Source organism: Ziziphus jujuba, chromosome 3 (assembly GCF_031755915.1).
Source record: "Ziziphus jujuba cultivar Dongzao chromosome 3, ASM3175591v1".
NCBI classification, from domain to species: Eukaryota; Viridiplantae; Streptophyta; class Magnoliopsida; order Rosales; family Rhamnaceae; genus Ziziphus; species Ziziphus jujuba.
In genome coordinates this window covers 27,492,910-27,514,081 of record NC_083381.1, presented here as the reverse complement: position 1 = coordinate 27,514,081, position 21,172 = coordinate 27,492,910, and the positions used below count along the sequence as shown (strand labels likewise).

At 33.4% G+C, this 21,172-nt stretch overlaps 2 protein-coding genes across 14 annotated transcripts; both read left to right on the top strand.

Annotated features, from left to right (window-relative positions):
- Positions 1 to 8,272: 8,272 nt before the first annotated feature.
- Positions 8,273 to 10,205, top strand: LOC107423231 (S-adenosylmethionine decarboxylase proenzyme 4). The gene has a single exon (XM_016032758.4). The coding sequence runs from the start codon at positions 8,553 to 8,555 to the stop codon at positions 9,588 to 9,590; it is 1,038 nt and encodes a 345-aa protein (XP_015888244.1). The 5' UTR covers positions 8,273 to 8,552; the 3' UTR covers positions 9,591 to 10,205.
- Positions 10,206 to 15,205: 5,000 nt separating this feature from the next.
- Positions 15,206 to 19,346, top strand: LOC107423247 (probable protein phosphatase 2C 35). Of its 13 annotated transcripts, none has more exons than XR_003056667.3 (6): positions 15,206 to 17,048; positions 17,844 to 17,975; positions 18,472 to 18,696; positions 18,824 to 18,882; positions 18,991 to 19,022; positions 19,118 to 19,346. XR_003056667.3 is itself a non-coding variant. In XM_025075687.3 (4 exons), the coding sequence occupies exons 1-4, from the start codon at positions 16,131 to 16,133 to the stop codon at positions 18,830 to 18,832; spliced, it is 1,284 nt and encodes a 427-aa protein (XP_024931455.2). In that variant the 5' UTR covers positions 15,206 to 16,130; the 3' UTR covers positions 18,833 to 19,346. The 13 variants fall into 13 exon arrangements, 2 of the variants coding, with proteins under 2 accessions (XP_024931455.2, XP_015888261.2); XR_003056666.3 differs by having other exon boundaries at positions 18,980 to 19,022; XR_001581942.4 differs by having other exon boundaries at positions 18,821 to 18,882.
- The last annotated feature ends 1,826 nt before the right edge of the window (positions 19,347 to 21,172 follow it).

The following is a 21,172-nucleotide window of genomic DNA, read 5'->3' as shown; positions in this document are numbered from 1 at the left end:
AATAAAAAAAAAAGAGCACTAAAAATCAATTCATTTTCCTGAACTAATTTGTCCTCAATATATCTTTGCAACATAATGTCGGTGTGTATAGTTTTTTCCCTGGTGCACTTAGGAACATCCCTGGGAAACTTTAGGCCTAACTCATATCATTCTTTATCAGCTCAGCCCAATTGATCACACCCAAACAGGCTCAATATTATTCCTGCAATAGAAAACGATTATATTTATTTATTTATTTTACAATAGTGACCAAAAAATTAACGCCAGGATCAATAACATGCACTAATAATAACAGTCCAATGTGAACCATGATTGTCAAAGATTTTATTATATGTTTCTCAGCTAACTGTTCATAAAAATAAACTAAAAATAATCTGTAACCGAATATTTCTGAACGTAATAATGTAATCCATGAAAAGTTTATATATATATATATATATATAAAATATAAGTTTGTTTGTTATTTTACTCATACCAATTGTAATCTAATGATATGTCTAAAGAACTACCCATTTTTTAGAAATCTTATTAAAACATATTGATTTGGTGGTCCAAAACATTCCAAAAAATACTTGATTTTCTGCCTTACAACTTTATTATTAAAATACATAAATTGTTGATTTCAAAAAGAAAATATAAATTGTTGAATTAGAGCTACGATAGAGGTTTGTGTGAGCTAATTTTATGCAAAATGATTTAGTTTATTGAATTCATATTAATTTTAATGGAAGTACAACTAAAATTTCAAGGAAAAAAAAAATGTTTGAAAATATATAGGATTCTGCTATTTTCAAGCAGGTTCTAGAGAAAGTTTAAGGGGGGTTTCATGATTAATGGATTAATTAGTTTAATTAAGATATAAGAGCCCTGCCAAAATATATACATGTATAATTCATGTCACGTTAGGCACATAATCTACTCATAACATATCAACATGCTAATGATTATGTTATATTTGCATTTGGATGAACTTTTTTTTTTTTTTTTTTCTCTCTTTATAATGCAGACCAGCTTTCAAAGACTTTTATAATGCCAAAATAAATAGATTCTTGTCTCCCTGGAAAACCCTAATAAAATAAGTAGGTCGGAAACCGAAGGAACTGTTTGGGACACAAGAAAATAAAATCCTTGGCAAGAAAATTTTACTTGTACCACTAAACATGGTTTTGGATATTTTGGGTTTTTTTCATATTTTTTTTTTTTTTTCAGGGAAAAAGAAAATTTTCTCAGAAGCCAAATGGATATGCTTTACCCCAATATCTGTTTTTTAAAATGCAAAGGTAATCATAGGAGTTGTACAATTAGAATCTAACTGGTTGCATTAAGAACTTTTTTGATAAAAAACAAAGAATTAAGAGTTCCAAGATGTCGGCAATGCTACCTTTTGATCCACCTTTGGCTAAAAAAAGGCTAATCACACTTTCCTACTCTCACTCATTGGAAAAAAGTGGGTAAAATATTGTAACTTGAAAATCAAAAATTATAGATTTGTCTTTGAGAAATCCAAAATGGGTTCTGAGTCAGGAATGTTAAAAAGTTGGATTTCTATTTTTTCAAAGTATTTATTATATAGAATTTTGGAGAAGACAGAGAGTTTGGAGCAGAGGGAACATGATGGCCTCCATGCTTACATATCCATGCCTGACCCTTCACTCACATTATCAATTGGCTTCAAAAATACCTTATGGGGTCTCTCAATGACATGAATCTCTTTTGAAACTCTCCCCAAACCTCTCTCTCTCTCTCTCTCTCTCTCTCTCTTGTCTGGTCCACCAAACTGCCGTTTGCTGATTTTTTTACTGACTCAGTCCGAGTTTGCCCAACCTGAACCACCAAGAATGACAAAATGTTTATGTCAGCACCATGTTAATAACAGAAACAAAAAACCTTGGTCACCCGCACAGTGATGGATAACATTGCATTTTTTCATGTGGGAGTCTTCGAGTTCAACTTGCCCAAGTTTCTTTCTTTGATCACAAAGTTTTTTTGCCCAATCCAAAATCTCCATTCACTGATGTTGTTGCTGAGAAAATTAGCCTAAAGCTTAATTGCAAATGATCCCAGATGGAAATTGTTTGTTGATTGGGCATTGAAGAAGATTTTTAGCAGAGAAAAATAAAAAGGAAAAAAAAAAAAAAAAACAACAATATTGATTGTTGCAACTTAAAGTGTCCATCCAATAGCATAACATTGACAGCTTTTAGGTAAAAAAGAAGGGGAAAAGAAAAACACTCAATCTTGTTCTTGCATGCAATTTTCCTATCCAATTCATGGTTTATATTTACTAGCTTGAGCTTAGTTTAAAATCATTTTTTTTTTTTTTTTTTTTTTTGGGTAAAGATCTTGCTTTAAGTATATGGTCCATATAAAAGTAGACTTTAGTAAAGTGAATATACATGTACATATCTATTTCTTTATCTCTTTGCATTCTTATTGGACACATTTTTATCTGGCTTGTGACGTATTGGTGGTGTGAAAGTGAAAGTTATTTCCTTTTGTTTTTTGAAATATGTTGTACTGCTAAGGACAGGAAACGAATAAGACAGTAGAGATAGTATTAAGGCAGCAACAGAAAACAAAGAGGGAAGGGGGTCACAAAGTCACGCAGCAGAATGATGCTTTCAGGAAGCAATTGAGAGAGATTCGGATTTCAGAGGAAAAAATAAAATAAAATTTAGACAGACAGAGAGAGAAAGAGAAAGAAAGAGAAGCATTTTGTTAAAAGCACGAGAGGAATGATGTGGCGTGTATGGAGGATATTGCATTTTCTCTCTCTCTCTCTCTCTCTCTCTCTCTCTCTCTCTCCATCCCCATCTCTCATCCTTCGAGTTAGATTTTGCATTTTTTGGGGTCTGGCAGGGCTCGAGAACTAGGAGTGTGTGTTTGTGTTTGTGTGTGTGTGTGTGTGTGTGTGTGACAGAGAATGAATATTATGACTGTGTCTTCTTTTTTTTTTTTCTTTTTTTTTTTGTTTATTTTTTGTTTGTTTTTGTGAATTTTTGTGGAGGCAATCTCTTAAACTTTGTGAGATTATATGCCCATTTTACAACTTTCCCTAACATGTTCTGTTTGCTATGCTTTTGTGGGAGCCATCTAAATAGACCCAAAACATAATATATTTATATATATAAGAAATGTTTCTTGGGTTTACCTTGTCATCTTATCTAACTTTCTGATGTAGAATTAACAATGGGAACTAATCCAATCAAAATAAAAGAAATAACACAGAAAAGGGATGGGTGTTTATGAGAATCAATGTGAAATATACTCAAATCGCTTACTCCCTAAAAAGATTTAATTAAGTTAGGCATGTCCACCACTTGAGAATTTGATTGGTTTTATGTGACTGTAATGATCAAAGGTTCTTCTACCATGTGGCTGCATTGCTATAAGTGCAAATTCTATGTAGAAGCTAGATATAATCAATCCTAATATATAATATATACTCAGAACTCTTAAGATGGAAAAATACCCATTTGGGTACATAGTATTTACTGCAGAAGGAACTAACTAACCAAACCCATAAAATTTTAGAAACAGAGTAATTTAGTATTCTCCACATGTTTTTGATGAAATACCCATGTTGGAACGTTACAGAGCTTTTACTTCAGAAACAACCAAAAAAACCCATAAATCTTTGCAAACATCCTGCTTAAATTATTAGTTAGTGATTTTAGTTCTTTTTATGACATACCCGGATGGGTTATGCAGAGCTTTTTACTTTAGGAACGACCAAAAAACCCATAAAATCCTAGACAGAACCTGCTAAATTATCAGTGATTTTAGTGTTTGATAAAATACCCAGATGAGTATTACAGATCCTTTACTGCTGAAGAAACCAACAACCCATAAACCTTGAAAAATAACATACATTATTTAATCAGGCAATTTAGTATAGCCAGTGTGTCAGATTGAGTTTTTTAAGTTATATATGCATATACAGATCTGCTCTAAAGGTTGTATGAGATGAAGTCAAAAGGAGAAGAATAGGACTAATGAAACCAAACCATTGGAATTTGAGAAAGACCCTCCTTGGAAAATGAACAAAAAGGACTAAAAAAAAGTTTGAGAGTGATTCCCAATATTGGGCAATTAGCCATGGAAAATGAACCAAAGACATTGTAAGGAAGGTAAGGGGCAAACAAGGCAAGGCACTAAACATATGATATCACAGCAGTGGCACCTCTCTTAGAGAAGTGGTGGTGGGCTCCATGACATTTAGGCAATTTTTGCGCGCATGGTACAGTAGCACTCACATATGCTCATTAGTGCTATGCAAAAATAAAAATATATAAACACACACACACCACCCCCTTGAGGCAATTTCGCCACATGTGTGCAAATGCGCGCGTGCAGGCATATATGGCGGCTAAAGCCGGCTCGAGTTCAATACCAAAAAATGCTATTGTCGCACAATAGGAGGGTCTTGTGGGGTCAATATGTCGAAAGAAACACCTCGAGACCTAGGAGAAAAGATGAACCAAAACTTTGCTAAGGAGTTGGGACACATCTTAGATGATGTGTAGCCAAGTGGGGCCGGCCACGGTGGCTGTCGGGGGATGCACAGGGCCGACGAGTGGGACCAATCATATATTTAGGAGGTTGGAGATGCATGATTTGAGTTGGGAGGGGAGAGGAAGAGAAATGAATATGGTAAAGTTTATAGAGAAGGAAGGAAAGAGTTTAAAAGGTGAGTTAGTGGGACCAAATAAGGATTATAGGCCAAGTCTTAGAGAACAAATAAATAAATAATTACCAAACCATTTTGAAAATGAATTAATCCTAAGATAGAGAGATTTTGGTTGAACACTTTTTTGATACAAAAGTTGAGGTGGGGGCTTTGGGTTTGAGACTTTTTAAGTAAGATTTGATTCAACAAAGTGGTTGACCAGTTAAGGGATATATAGAAAAGATATTATATACATATATATATATATATATATATTTGTACAAGAGAGAGAGAGAGAGAGCTTGCGTGTAAGAGTGTAAGAGAAAGAGTGAAAGAGAGTGAGTGTGTAGTGTGGGCTTTGAGATGGATAGAGATAGTGTGTTGAGTTTGGTGGGTGCGCGTGCAGCACAAAGGGGTGGGATTGTGGTCATAATGGGAGCTGCCAGCCACACCCATAAGATTTATTCATGACGCCATACATTCTGCATCATTATTCCTGCCCTCCCTCTTATAACTCCAAATTTTCATTCTAAACTCACAATTTTTCATCATTGCTTTCCCCAAAACCCTTTCTTTCTCCATCTATATCTCCATCTTCATCCTTTTTAACTTAATCTTTTTTTAGGCTAATTTAGATTTGAATATAAAAAGATGAGCATTAGATTTTAACTATATTCGATCGATATTTTTAAACCGAAATTAAAATTGAATATTGAAAAGCTAAATTATATAATTTAGATTGTCTGTTTGAAAAAATGTTATTTCCTTAAAGAAAATGTATAAACATATATTTTTTTTTTCTTCTTTTGAGAGAAAAGTATAAACCAGTAATTAATAATTGATTCTTGTATTAATTTGTCCAACTAGCTAACTACTACTTAATAGCCTATGATATCTATATGCCTGTCTATGTGTATATATACTTTGTTGAAGTGAAGCTTTCTTCTTCTTCCTTCTAAATGATCATTTTGAATTATTGGTATAATCTTCAGTTTCATATAGTCTTAAATTAAAAGCCAAGGACACCAAAAATGTCGAGACAAGACTATGAAAACTTCCTTGGAAAGCCCACTATGCACTAATTACTTCCTTTTCCTTCAAAGTTACTGTATCTCCATTCCTCTCCTTTCTACTTTACGTCCGACCAAAATGAAGAAAATCATTAATGTATTTGAGAAATACAAGTTTGGTTGCGTTTTGATATGAGAATTTAATTATATATATATATATATATATTAATACTAATCGTAGACGAAAGTAGTTTTTCTTTGTTTTACATACAAAAGGTTAACTTACAACTAATCGTAGGCCTAAGTTTTTTTTACATACAAAAGGTTTCGCTAATCAAACTTCACATAATATATGGTTGTTATTATTATATTCCCATTCTTGTTTGGTAAAAGTTGGCAAATTTTTGTGGAGAAAGAGAATGATATTTTACCATATGAACTATCTTTTGGAAACATATAATATCTAATCTAAGTGCTTTAATCTTTAGATATGAAATATAGTGGGGAACTTAATATCCTTTTTTTTTTTTTTTATTTGAATTAGAAGATAGGGTTAAGAAGCGTGCATGCATGCTTTGAGAAATACAGAGAAAAATAAATTTCAAAAAACAAAGAAAAAATAATGATAATGCCACCAAGACAGCTACATGAATATATTTGCATGGAGAATAAAAATGATGTGAATGGTTTTGATTTCACGTACGGACCTCCCCCCTAATTCAAGGATATTCTCATTATTTATCTGCCACGCCTGATTCCTTTTTGTTTTTTGGTTTTGCCAAACCAAATTATTATTAATGGAACCTAAAAAATTCATCATATTTTTGGGCACGTCTATTATATATATATATATTTTTTGTTAATCACCACCATGGTAACTCATGAATAGACAATCTTGTCCCTATCACCTCCACTAGTTTTTCACAATTTATACTGTAATTTTCACCTTTTCCATTTGTCCCCCTCCAATATTTTCCCAACTCAAAAACTTTGGAGTGCTCATATCATGGTGTTTTTAATTAAGTGAATTAGGATTTGGGATTTTTGCCTTTTATTTGGTCCCAATAATGGGGGAGGAATTGTTTGTAGCTATACTTGCTAAGCTATAGCTACCTGGCAAACAACTATATGAGCAGCAAATTAAGTTTAGAAGCAATGCTAATAATTGTTGTCATGCATAGGAACATATCTACTAGTAACCCTATAATTATGTTTTATGTTCTCTAGAACTATGACTTTGATATTATGGCGTTTCAACTGCGAATGCTGAATTTTGACCCCTTTTTTTTTTTTTTTCCCCCTCAATCTTTGTTTTCTTTGGAATTCAATGGCCCCGTTAACCATACCTATTCTAAAATGGGACCTTTAGCTTTGTTTGATGTTTGATTTGGATTGGTGGTTTACTTCCAAGCAAACATCTCAAAAGCATTCCCCAAAAATTTTTAGCATGGAGAAAAAAACATATAATTATCTTCATCAAGATTTTTCATGATAAGGTCTTTTGTACTAAATTCATAATTTGTTGGTAATCAAAAGATGTGCTTGTAAAAACAACAAGGACAAGTTTCAAGAACTATGTTTTCTGTGTTCCTGTTTTCTTGGATTATCACAAATTAATACTAGATTAAAGTTTCATTAATCCCTAATGGATTCATTTGTGCTAATTATGTAGGATAAGCATAATACATGTGACAGTTTCCTTTTTTTTTTTTTACATAGTAATTTCCTAAATTTAGCAAATGTAAACAAATTACATGATATTAGAGCCTCGAAACTATATTGCCCATATATCAAGTCAACTGCCTTATTAATGTAGCAACCTATTAAGAAAATCCACTTGTTTTTCTTTTTTCTTTTTTTTTTTGGGTCAAGAAAAAAAGTACCTCATGGTGAGTATCATTGGTTTAAATTTTAAAAAACTATGGACTATTAATAACTTATATCTTTATAATTTTTTGAGAGTCTACAAACTATCCAGCCCACTATTCCTTATATATAACACATAGAATCCACATCAAAACTCAAACCCACAACTTCTGTGAGCAGGTGTGATGCATTGGTCGACTTCCTTTCAAACGAGTTCGAATTTTTTTACCCTAATATATGTATATATATATATATATATTGAGCTTGAATCTCCTTACACATATAATATTAAAACAAAGCAAAACAAAAATTAAATAGAAAGGCCATTGAACTATGAAAAAATGAAGTATAAATAACTAAAAAAAAAAAATTTAAAGGGTATTATACATGAATGCATGAATTGCCGAAATCCCAAATTTGGGGGATATGAAGTTGGTATTGAGTTTAATTAAATTCTTTAGGCACTCATGGGAGTGAAACAGTGATTGCCTGCAGGGGTAGTGCGTGGAGAAGTACTTAGAGTTTCAGCGTCACAAATTACATACATCCCCCTTTAAAAATAATAAATAAATAAAAAATTATGAATGCATGCGCGTGGGCATAAATTCCGTTCCTCTGTACCTCTCTGTCCAAAGATTTTGCACACAAAATCATACAAAATAAAATAATAACAATAATAAATAAATTTGTCTAAACATATTTATCATCTTATTCACTTCATAATGCCTGCAATCATGAGCCTTTGGTTTTCACCCGCATGCCCCCCAACCCTCCTTCCCTGCCTCCTTCTTCTTCTTCTTCTTCTTCTTCTTCTTTCTCTCTCTCTCACCCACCTATAAATCTCATCCCCACCCCACTTCTCTCTCTCACCTGTAGTTCCTCACTCCATCTCTTTCTCTCTCTCTCTCTCTCTCTCTCTCTTTCTCTTTCTCTTTTAATCTCTCACACACACTTTCTTTGTCATATTTTCTTACTATCCAAATACACTCTCTGAAATATTAATTCAAATGGCTGTGTCTGGTTTTGAAGGCTTCGAGAAGCGTCTAGAGCTTCATTTCTTCGGAGATGATCCAGAGGAAGTCATGGGTTTAAGACTACTCAACTTTGATTCCCTACAGCAAGTCCTACATGCTGTTCAATGCACCGTGGTCTCAGCCGTTGGTAACCACTACTTCGACTCCTACGTGTTATCGGAATCGAGCCTCTTCGTCTACCCAACCAAGATCATCATCAAAACCTGTGGGACCACCCAGCTCCTGAAATCGATCCGGCCGTTGATCAACCACGCACGCCATCTGGGGCTCACCTTATGTTCTTGCAGGTACACCAGAGGGAACTTCATCTTCCCAAAATCTCAACCGTTTCCCCACACGAGTTTCAAGGACGAAGTCATCTACTTGGAAGATTGCTTGCCCAGCAATCTTTGCTACCGAAAGGCTTCGGTTATGCCTTCGAAGAGTGGGTCCCACTCTTGGCATGTCTTCACTGCCGCTGACAATGGCCTCATGATGATCCACCACCATTTGCCTCCTCCTCATCAGGAGCTTTTCACCTTTGAAATCTGCATGACTGAGCTCGACCGTGTCTCCGCCGCCAAGTTCTACCGCCGTGCCGGCGATGGCAAATCCGGCGATTTAGCCGGTAAAGAGATGACCGAGCTCACCGGCATCGGGAACATTAATCCTTCTGCTCTTATTTGCGATTTCGGTTTCGATCCTTGCGGTTACTCGATGAATGGGATCGATGGAGATCGGTATTCCACCATTCATGTGACCCCCGAAGATGGTTATAGCTATGCCAGTTTTGAATGTGTAGGTTCTGTATACGACGACCATGAAGATGTCGTTCAGGTTTTGAAGAAGGTCGTTCAAGTTTTCCGACCGGCTACCATGTCTATATCGACGACTTGTTCTAGCCACGAGGTTTGGACATGTGTCGCGGGTGCGGTTGAGTCTTTGGGATTGAAATGCCGGAGTTGCACCGTGGATGAGTTTCCGGCGGCCGGAAATGTGGTGTTTCAGACATTCACAGCACGTCGGAAGTAGTCGAAAAAATTACCCCAAAAAAAAAACAAAAAAAAAAAAACTTTTGGCCGGAAACGGTGATGTTGGTTTGGTAAGTAGATAAGGAAAGAAGTAGAGAAAGAATGGAATATTCAGCTTAGGCTTAGTTGAAAATTTTTAGGACCCCAAAAAAAAAAAAAAAAAAAAAAGATGTAGAAGGTGATGATGATGTGGAAGATTGTTATTGGTTAATGAGGATGATGAATATGGTGTTGAAAAACAAAAAAAGTTTCTAAAAAAAATAAAAAAAAAAAAGTGGGAGAGAGAGAGAGAGAGAGAGAAATGGGAAATTAGGGAAATTTGTTTTTATGAGGATGGAAATGGAGGATGTTGGAGGGTGGTGTAGTAGGGGATTCACCATGAAATGATAATGCACCCCACTTAGGCTTGTCACGCCTAAAAGAATTTTTGAGGTGTTTTTGTGTAAGTGGGGGGTGGAGAGGTTTTTTTTATAAAAGTGCTCGTTTGGTTGAGGAGGTTATGTGAAACTTTCTTTCTTTTTCTTTTTTTTCTTTTCCTTTTTGTTTCTTCTTATGTTTTTAATTTGTTTCTCCTTAACTAGATTATTAAAGAACAATTCACACATTTCATTTCAAAGTGTGTTCATATATGTATATCTCTCTCTCTCTCTATCTACTCTATTGATCTCTTCCTTTAATTTTCTCTCTTCTTAATCTTAATATATTTATAGTAAGTTCTTTTTTTTAATTTATATGTATGTAAGTATGTAATTAGGTAAAGATATATATATATATATATATCTTGGAAGAGGAAAATAGTAGTAATTAAGAGGCTTGAAATTAATGGGGTTAGCTAATGGGTGATAGGTATAGTAGTTGTAGTAGTAGTTGTAGTAGTAGTAGTAGTAGTGATGAATCTGTTTTGCATGCATGGGCTTTCATGAACACTTTTATTCTTTCATGATAGATGTGGCGTGGATGTCACCATACCTCTCCACACATATAGTGTTTGTGCATTTATATATTATTCGTTGCGTAATCAAATTGAACTTTTTTATATTTTTATTTTTATTTTATTTTTTTCCTTCTTTGGTTCACATTAAGGTAATGTAAAGTAGTAGCAGCACGTGATAATTATGATTATCTTTGATGGAAAAAAGTCCTGCATTTTCCACTTTTATTTTGTCTACTAACCCAATAACTTACATATCGTAAAGATATATAATATTAACGTGTATAATATTTTATATAATACACATTTATAGAATATTGGTGAATTAGAAGATTACTAATCTTGTTGAAATTGAGAGATTTCAGTTGAAAAATATGAAAAGAAAAGATTTTCTAGCCACTGAACCATGGCTTTTTCATTTTGGTATAGGACAAGTTTTTCTTTGGGATAATGGCTTGGTTTTGTTCAACTTCAAACTTTTCTTGAATGAGTGGATAAATATATTCTTTGGATCCAAACAAGCATAGCTTAGGCCTCTTTGATTGGCAGAAAAAGAACAGCTTGATAGGACAAGTCATGGATAATTGGCCCATTTCCAACACACAAAAAAGAAAAAAGATTTATCCTTAGCCCATCTGATACATTTCTTATACGCAGTCAACAGTATACTCCACTATAGATTGGATAAGTCTTTGGGTTTATCGAATTACAAAAGCATTTCTGATTCTGTTTTTGGAGACCAAATCCTCAGTTTTATCCAACCACAACACGTTTTTTTGTTTTATTTTATATATATATATATATATATATATATTCTACAAAAAGAAAATGCAAATATGGGATATGCAGTGCAACAAGTTATACACCAATTGGAGCATATATAATCCAAAACCCAAAACCCAAACCCCAAAATCAAAAACAGAGCAGAAATAAACTGGGGTTTGATTGTGGTGGGAAAATAAAAATAGAGGGTTTACACCACTAAATAACAAAAAGGTGAACTCAAGCAGAGGAATAGATCTATTTTCTCTCATAATTTGATTGAAACTTGAAAATGGTCTTTAGGCTCTTTCCTACATTTGAAAGTAAAATTCAGAGTTAGAAATACTTGAATTCATAATATATATGTATTTATATATCTATATATATTTATATATACATATAAATATTTTTTCTTTGGTTAATTGAAGTCGTAATATATATATATATATATATATATATATGTATAACTTAATTACCAGGCATGGCGTTTTCACAGAATATAATGTCTTAAGTCAGAGGGAAGGTAAAAGGACGTAGTCTAGGGAAATTTTTTTTTTCTTTTTTTCTTTTTTTTTTTGGTTAATACATTGACTTGGGAAATTTGTAGCTAGTTTACTTACATGTATATATATATATATATATATATGTGTGTGTGTGTGTTTGAAAGACATTTTTTTCACGTTATAAGTATATTGAATGTATATACTCTCTTTTTCATAAAAAATTGTGGATCCCATATGATATATTAAATTTTTTTTTTTTTCTACAAGTACATGATCAAGTTGCATCATTTTCTGTTAGCTACTAATATGTAAAAATTGATTCATTTTTCCATTTGAAATTTTAATATCAAATAGATTATATATCCAAAACTAAATAAAATATGATACTACCTCTATGTATTCTTGTTGCCTAAGGTACATGTTCAAATATTTACTAAAAAAGATATTTGCTCATATATATGCATACATACACACACACACACACACACATACATATATATATATATATATATATAGATTGAGAGAGAGAGAGAATGAGTGCAAATTTTGATGGATTTTGGCTTGTACAAAAATAGCAAGATTATTACCTTTTCAACAAAAATGGGTGTAAGACATGGTTTATTTATGTTGGTTAATAATAAAATGGCTTAGCTCTGATGGTCAAATGTTACTATAGAAAGAGAGAGAGAGAGAGTGCAAATTTTGATGGATTTTGGCTTGCACAAAGATAACAATATTACAACATTTTCAACAAAAATGAATGTATAACATGATTTATTTGTGTTAGTTAAAGACAAAATAGTTTAGTTTCGATGGTTGAGTATCACTATTTATACTAAAAATGCATAAGTCCGAATCGCCCACATGGAGCGTAGAGGATAGCAAACTAAAAAAGAAGGAAAAAAAAAAAAAAGCAGCGAGAGAGAGAGAGAGAGAGAGAGAGAGGGGTCAAAGATTGTGTGCTCCATTCAGTTATTACCATCTCCTCTTTGGTTTGGCTGCTTTGTTTCTGGTTTAACTGATGTGGATTGGTATTATTAAGTGAGGTACTTAGGCAAGAAATTCACTATTATGATATAATAATTGTACTTCTTTGCTTTTTCTGATGATCAGGTAAATCATTCTGCTATTTTTATGTTACTTTCTTTTTCTCATAGATAAAATGATATGTACAAATCAGAGAAAATTGACTTTGCTATTTTTTTGCCCCCATGTTTTCCAATTATGATTTCTAATATAATATTGTCCAACGACAAACTTTTTGTTTGTTTGTTTTGGATTTTATTTTTTTGGGTGGAACAAATATTACTCTCATTCCACAATAGATTCCAAAATTTCCACCAAAGTATTACTCTGTTAAGATGGTTTGTATTCTTGCTTTTTTAGTTCAACTTAAAAACTGATAAATGATTTTCGAGAGAGCCAGAGGCCAAAAGAGCTGCTTGTTAATTTGATAAGCTTTTTTGGAACTTAAAACTAAGTAATGAAATAAGCAAACATTAGGCTAGAGAAGCTAGTAAAGCATCAATAACCAAAGCAAAATAAAATGAGAAGATCTTCTTCATCTTGATGAAGACTCTTTGGTCATGTGGGACACATTTTTGGTACCCAATTCAAAGATTGTTCTTTTCCCTACAAAATAATAGTAATAATAATAATTTGGAATTACACCTGAAGAGAGACACCTCATGCTTCTGTGACTGATCTATCACAAAGTTGTTGAGCTATGGCCTGGTAAGAGTAAAGGATTTATTATCATCATAGAAAGTAAATTTATAATTAAATTTAAAAAAAAAAAAAAGGTTATGAGAAAGTATGGGTCTTTTCCATGTGTCTATCCTTTTTATTCTGATCCTAAAAGGAAACTTCCAAAAGAAATTAGGGGACAAGCTAAAAAGATACAAACCAACTCATCGGACATATTTATGAGATTACCTCAAAGATTGTGATGGATTTTGCACAAGGTTTTGTAACTTTGACTTTTAGAGGGTGAAGAGAAACAAAACAGTTAAAACTTCAATGCATATATATATATTTTTAATATAAACATTAAATACAAGAATGAAAGTCCTTTGTTTGTTTTTGTTTTTGTTTTTTCTTGAAATAATATTGAAACTCACTTAGATGAACCAGTAGTAAGAAAAATTGTTCGTTTGAAATTAATAATTTATGTGATTTTACATAGAAAAATGATCAATCTTGCTTGTAAAGCTAAAAAGTGTGAAATTTTCCATTCTTGAGGACCTAACTTGGGGAAAAAAAAGAGAATTATAATGGAAATTTTAGGAGACCGTCCCTCTCATGCCCATTAGATTATTATTGCCATTATCAATAACTCAATTTTTTTATACCAAGTTTCCAAATGAAAAGCTGCCACGGCATGGAAATGATATTATTTTATTATTATCTTTTAAATCAATGGTGTTATTGTATAATATATGAAATATTCATGCACCTCCTGTAGCACATCTTATACTGACAAGTGGATCTGATATGAATAACTAATAATTCCCCCAAAAGATTAAAAAACAGATATTCATGTTCTAGAAAATGTTGGTTCTCTCTGTTTCCCAACAATTTAAAAAAAAAAAATGTTAGTTTTCTCTTATACATTGAAATTCAAAAAAATGCTTTTAAATTTCAGTAATTTTTTTTTGGCCATAGATTGGACATCAAATAAATATATACCTTTTTATTTTTATTTAAAAAAAACTTGTATCTTGTTATGAAATGTAAATCCTTTGACTTGCCAATCATTACAAAATAATTGAACACAACCCATATCCTTCACATTTTTATATATCATTAAAGGGAATGTTGATAATTCTGGGCACGTTCCCATTAAATTACTCCAGGCCAATAAAATAAAAAATAAAAATAAAAATAAAAAACACAAAACTGAATTCTTCTCATGCTGAAGTGGCTTCATATTAACGATCTGTCACTTTCTCAGATCTCACAGACAGTAATTATAGTTGAATATTGTAAAAGCAACCGAAAAAAAAAAAAAAATGTCCTGGAAAGAGACAACACAGTGGTAACTTGTAAAAAGTAACGAAGGCCATGTCTCTACTCCATATATATATATATATATATAAAAGATATAAAATATAATTTACCAAAAAAAAAAAAATTATTTAGATAATATCACCTAGACCCAGAGGGAGAAAAACCAATTTCACCATGGTATAGAAAAAAAACTCCGAGTCTTTGGACACATTAATTAAAATAAAAATCTGATTTTTCTTTTTTTTTTTTTTTTGGTTTGATTTCTGGTTTCTCTGGATTATATTGTCAGGATTTTCTGAAATATAGATATTATATAATTTATAAATATATATAAATATTTGGGTGTAAATGTAATAATATATAAATATTGGAAAATTGAGATAATAATATTCACCTTATTTTTCATGGTCCTTTCTCAGTCACTGTGTTGGGGGGGTGGTGTTTTTCTTGGAACATGGGCTATTTCTTCTCGGACAGAAACCCACCCATGCAAATATAGAATCTTGTTCCTTTTTCTCACTCTCTGCTTTGTTTTGCTTTCTTTTACTTTTTCTTGAAAAAAAACCCCAATTTCGTCACCATATCAGAGTCACAGACCTATCATCCTATTTGGACAGTTCCTTTTTAGGGTTTACGTAAATCTTTATTTTTTATTTTTTTGTGTTTGTCGTTTGGGGTTGTTCTTGAGCCCTGTTATTGTGCCCCTTAAGTCTACATTTTTGATTTATAAAAAAAAAAAAAAAAATTGAAAAACCCATTTTCACTTTATGCACGATGTAAAATGTTAATTGAGGTTTATTGCTGAAGAAATACCAAAATGTGTCAACCTTCTGTACTTCATTCTTTTGAGTTGCTTTAGGGTTTTCTTTACCCTTTTTGTTTTGTTCTTACTTCTGAAATGGGTTACTTTAAGAGAAATTGTTTCTTGTTTGGGGGATTGTCCTTGTCTTTAAGAGAATTTTCTGGGAAAACCATTTTATGGGGATGAAAAAACAATCCACCTTGCCAATCCAATCGTGTTGCTAAAAAGAAAAAAAAGAAAAAAAAAAAAACAATTGATTCTTTTTTTTGAATCGGAAACTGTCCTTTTTTGTTTAGGGCTTTTTTCAATTATCCATTTGGAATTCAAACTTTTCTGAAACATGGGTTCGATAAGGAATTCCCAAATTTAGGTCCCAACATTGTCGAGTTTCCAGAATACCCATTTAGAAATTATCACCGAGGATTACATATCCGTAACCCCTTAGGGCTTTTTCTGAAACCCACTTTGAATTTTGGTAATTTTCTTCTTCGTTCGTATTTCTTACTAATTCTCTCACACTTTGAAAGAACGAACATGGGCTGTGTCCATGGAAAATGTTGCAGTCGCTACCCGTCATCTTCTAATGGCGATTCTCGAAACTTCGGAGAAGTTGATCCGTACAGTCTGCAAAGAAAACACATACTCACTGAAAGATCTTTGGAGCATGTATCTGTTCCTTCGTACAACTTCGATTTGAAGTACTCTGTTCTGACTCAGCGAGGGTACTATCCAGACTCACTTGATAAGGAAAACCAGGACAGTTTCTGCATAAGAACACAGATTCAAGGTAACCCAGATATCCATTTCTTTGGTGTGTTTGATGGGCATGGCCAATTTGGTACAGAGTGTTCCAACTTTGTCAAGGACAGGTTAGTAGAGGTACTTTCTAGTGACCCAGCATTGTTAGATGACCCTGTAAAAGCATATCATTCTGCTTTTCTTACTACGAATACCGAATTGCATAATAGCGTGATTGATGATTCCATGAGTGGTACCACGGCTATCACAGTGCTTGTTGTTGGGGATAGGATTTTTGTTGCAAATGTGGGTGATTCACGAGCTGTGCTTGCGGTTAAGGATGGGAATCGGATTGTTGCTCAGGACTTGTCATATGATCAGACACCGTTTAGGAAAGATGAATATGAGAGAGTGAAGCTCTGTGGAGCCAGAGTTTTGAGTGTTGATCAGGTGGAAGGGTTTAAGGATCCGGATGTTCAGACCTGGGGTGATGAAGAAAGTCAAGGAGGTGACCCTCCAAGGTTGTGGGTTCCCAATGGAATGTATCCTGGGACTGCGTTTACAAGGAGTGTAGGGGATAGTACAGCAGAGAGTATTGGTGTGGTTGCTGATCCAGAGGTGTCAATGGTTCAACTTACACCTAACCATCTTTTCTTTGTTATTGCAAGTGATGGGGTGTTTGAATTCCTCTCAAGCCAAGCTGTTGTCACTATGGTATGAAAAGTGACTAATTATATAATATCTGCCTGAAACTATATAATTTTTTTCCTCGCTTACATCCAAATTAATCATTTTCGTTTAATTTTAAACCTTTTTTTTTTTTTTTCTTTTTAAAAATTTTTCTGGCAACAATATTAGAGGTCCAGTTATGTTTCTTTTAGTGTGTTAAGATCCTTGATGACTTATTGCTTCTAGTAACCAACCAGTAATTGATAGTGTTTTACTAGGTTTTTTAATATGGAAGTAGGCTTTTTGGCATCCTCAAAGCGAAATTAGTGTGCTTATGTTTATGCTCCAAGTATGGAGAAGTAGACTTGACATTCTAATAATAGAAGGGACAGGTCGGTAGGACTTTGAAAGCTTAGGTCTTGTCATTTTTTACAATTGTTGTTGATTGGTTAGTATATCTTTTCAATTGAGCATTTTGGGCTTGGAGATACAGCAATCTGTTCATCTTATTACTTATTGCCGAACCTTTTTTGATCTGCCTTTTTATTTAGGTCAGATTTTTTTGAAATGTTGATGTGAGTGGATAAGAGTGTTGGCCAATCTCATAGTAAATATTTTCCTGTCTGTCATTATATGTAGGAACTCATGTAATTGGACTGATTTGTTAGTGTTTTATATGCTTAAGCATTAATCATGTATAGGTATTGATCTTTGCTTGATGCTGAATAGGGTTGTTAAATTTTCATTTGGCGGTGAAGTTCTCATGATCTTCTGGTCCTTCCTTTTGTTGCCCTTGATTTTATGTACTTTCCCTTGACACATATGTTGGTCTTCTTATAGGCGGCAAGATACACAGATCCCCGAGATGCATGTGCTGCCATTGCTGGAGAGTCATACAAAATATGGCTGGATCATGAAAACCGGACAGATGATATAACGATAATCATTGTTCACATCAGAGGCTTGATTAATGTATGAATCATGTAAATTGTTTCTGGTTTGTTGGGCTCGTATTTTTTTCTTGCTTTAGGTTGAATCCTCTGCCCTTGGTCTAATTTTAATTTCACATCTATAGCTGCTATGTTAAGAATGCTTGGAAGTGGGCTTTGAGGGTTCACTTTGTAGGATTTATCACAAGCTGGAATTTGTTCAAATGATTGATTATGGTTCAGAATAGGGTTTATATTTATTGATTGTGGTTCAAGGATGTATCCTTATATTGTTTTGTCACCAGACATGAACTGCTTTTATTTTAGTATGAATTGATGGTAAGTGTAGTTTGGTTAGACCCAACATAAGAGGTTCCTCCTGCCAGAAGACAGGGGGTGCATTAAACTCCCATTGTAATTTTGCCACATGTTACTTGCCCATGAAATATGCAGGATAATAATAAGCTGTCAAGGGCGCTGATTCCTATCTCTCTCAGTTGACTGCGTTGTTTGGCTAATTTTTGTTGTGTTTGCTATAGTCAGCTGCTGGTGCTACAGATGGATCAAGTGGGACTGTTCTTGGACCGGCAATCACAACACAAAAAGGAACTTCTGAGTTATCCGTTGCTACCACTGGGTCAGAAGTTTATCGTTCAGTGAGAAGTGACCTTTCAGATCTGCGGTCCTGTCAATATGCGATTTCCATGAATCGAAGTCCAGCAATTGTTGTTCCATCTCCGACAAGCCGGAGACCCTTGGAAGTGGTGGGTCTCTCTGACTCTGTATATGCCAATTTTAACTGTTTATTCAGTTGTGAAGTAGGGGGTATTTCTAATTCTGCACCAATTATTTCAACTGATATTATTCTTCCACTCTCATTTACTGCAGTAGTTGATCTGAAGGGCTTTGTTGAAACTGCCTCACACTTCCTTGTGGTTTTTTCTCGAATGGTACCTCTTTGCAACCTTTACTTTGTAACCATTAGACCCGGTTGCTTTTGAGGATGTTATATCCTTTGTCATATGTGGTTGTTACATTCTGACTCAGGCTGATAACAGGATCTGTGTTACTCGTGGTTGCAGCATAAACGGTTCGTTCTGTGTGTATACAAGATGACGTTTCTGGTCACTAATTTCCAGACTCTCTTGCTAACTATACTTGTTGTGCCATTTCTGACTTTTACAGTATGCATAAAGGAGAGCAAAATGGCTGTCCTTCAGCTGTAGTGTCTTGAGTTGCTAATCCAAGTATATAGGGGAAGAAAATGGGAATAAAAAATTGCTGATTTGAGGGGTTTAAAAAGGTGAAGTTGAGGGGGTAGGGGCTGAAGATGTTCATTGTATATTTAAGTTTAAATGTCCAAGTGGTGAAGAACTGTATGCTTCTTTCTTTTTTATGCTTCTTTCTTTTTCTACTTTTTCCTTCTTCTGCTTGCTTCTCTTATTTATTTTTCTTCCCAAATTGTTACTTAATAATAATAAACTCTCATTTCTGAAAAAAGTTTAGCCGTCAAACTCAGATACAGATTTAGGTATGGAATTTCATAAGGCTGGTGAAGAGCACACGTGAATGGATGGAAAAAAAAGTCTTCCGTTATGAAGAATCACATTCAATTGGGTTTCATGCATAAAATTAAAAATAGAAGGCTTGGTTTGGTGGATTCCAAGACGGAGGGCATAATATGCAATACAGTAAAATCAGAGGGTAGCAATGCGCAACAAACCCCATTTAAAAAAAAAAAAAAAACACAACTATTACTTTCTGATTGTTACAATACAAACTCGTAACATCAAACATAGACAGATATCGTCCCCACATAAAAGCATATATGTTCTCTTTACAATCGGATTCAGAAATTGAAATGGGATTTTCCTTTTTTTTTGTTTTTTTTGTTTTTTGGGTTTCTCAAGAAACATTAGAAAACAAAATAGTTCTGATCAATTTACCCAAAGACCACCTGATCATCAGGAGAAGCTTGGTAAAAAACCCTACTTTTTAATTGTATTTTCTTACAAACTCTCAGAAACCAAACAAGGAGACAAGAAAAACAAATTACAGCCCTGAACACAGCAAGTCAATTAACAAACTAGAAACTATCTAGTCTCATAAAACTAGAAATGATCTTATTGTATATGGTTAGGACTTGGTGACAGTACGAAAAGGAACACCAAAAAAGACTCATCTTATTACAACTAGAACACTCCATCTCTGACTAACAACACCAGTCAACGTTTGGTATCGGGCAGGCTCATCTGGACTACTTATTAGAAGTCTTCTCCCCATGGGCTATGTACATCGTTCATGATTATAAGGGAAAAGATATGAACAAAAACATAGACAGCGAAATTCCCACTAACAGATAAAATTTTGATCTTTTGCATTATATTAATTTTTAATAATGGTATAAAAAAACCTTTTAATTGGGAGGAAGAAAGAAATAAAATTCCCATCAAACATGAAATTTAATATTTAACGATATAAATATTATAAATAATAATTCAAACCTGAAAAGGACTAGAATAGAGGCAAAATTCCTACATAGATTTTTTTCGTTTTTTGTGATCATAATTCCTTCTTAAAAATAACAAGTATGCAAGTGCAAACGATGTGATATTGAAGGATATGATCGACGAAATACTTGGGAAACTTCCACTCAAAGATCTTGCTAGATTCAACCAAGTCATGGTTGCAACTCCTTAATACCAAGGATTTTGAAAATTGTTAAAAGTTCAAGCAAAAACATAGTTTTTACTCCGGAATAAATTGTTGATTATTATGAAGAATCAATCATCTTCCAAGAATGTAACACGGCTTCCTCTACCTCTTCCACTAAAAGAAGAATCAAGTATAGGAAAATTAAAGCCAAAGTAATCTTAACTTATTTTGCTTTCTAAAAGTAAATTTGTTTATTTTATATAAAATGATTGTTTGATTTCCATTCATTACATCTGTTATGCCTTTTTTTAAAACTGAAAGAGATAATGTGTTATGGAGAAAAAGGGGTGAAGAGAATTGGCCAAGAAAGCGGCATAGGATCTTGAATAATTTCTCCATTAGAGGTTTTGAGATTACTTTTTTAAACTTCATTAAAAATCTTGATCAATTTAATTCCATGATATGATTTTTATCATTTTTATTATTAACTAGGTGCTGAACTAGTTAATAATAAAATAACAATCCCATATCATTTAGAAAGTAAAAAATATTAGTGTTTATATAGATATTGTTTAAAGAAAGTAA

Coding starts and splice junctions, on each gene's coding strand:
- LOC107423247 (XM_025075687.3), top strand. CDS start 16,131: ATGGGCTGTGTCCATGGAAAATGTTGCAGTCGCTACCCGTCATCTTCT. Junction 17,049..17,843: donor GCCAAGCTGTTGTCACTATG/GTATGAAAAGTG, acceptor GTCTTCTTATAG/GCGGCAAGATACACAGATCC. Junction 17,976..18,471: donor ACATCAGAGGCTTGATTAAT/GTATGAATCATG, acceptor TGTTTGCTATAG/TCAGCTGCTGGTGCTACAGA.
- LOC107423231 (XM_016032758.4), top strand. CDS start 8,553: ATGGCTGTGTCTGGTTTTGAAGGCTTCGAGAAGCGTCTAGAGCTTCAT.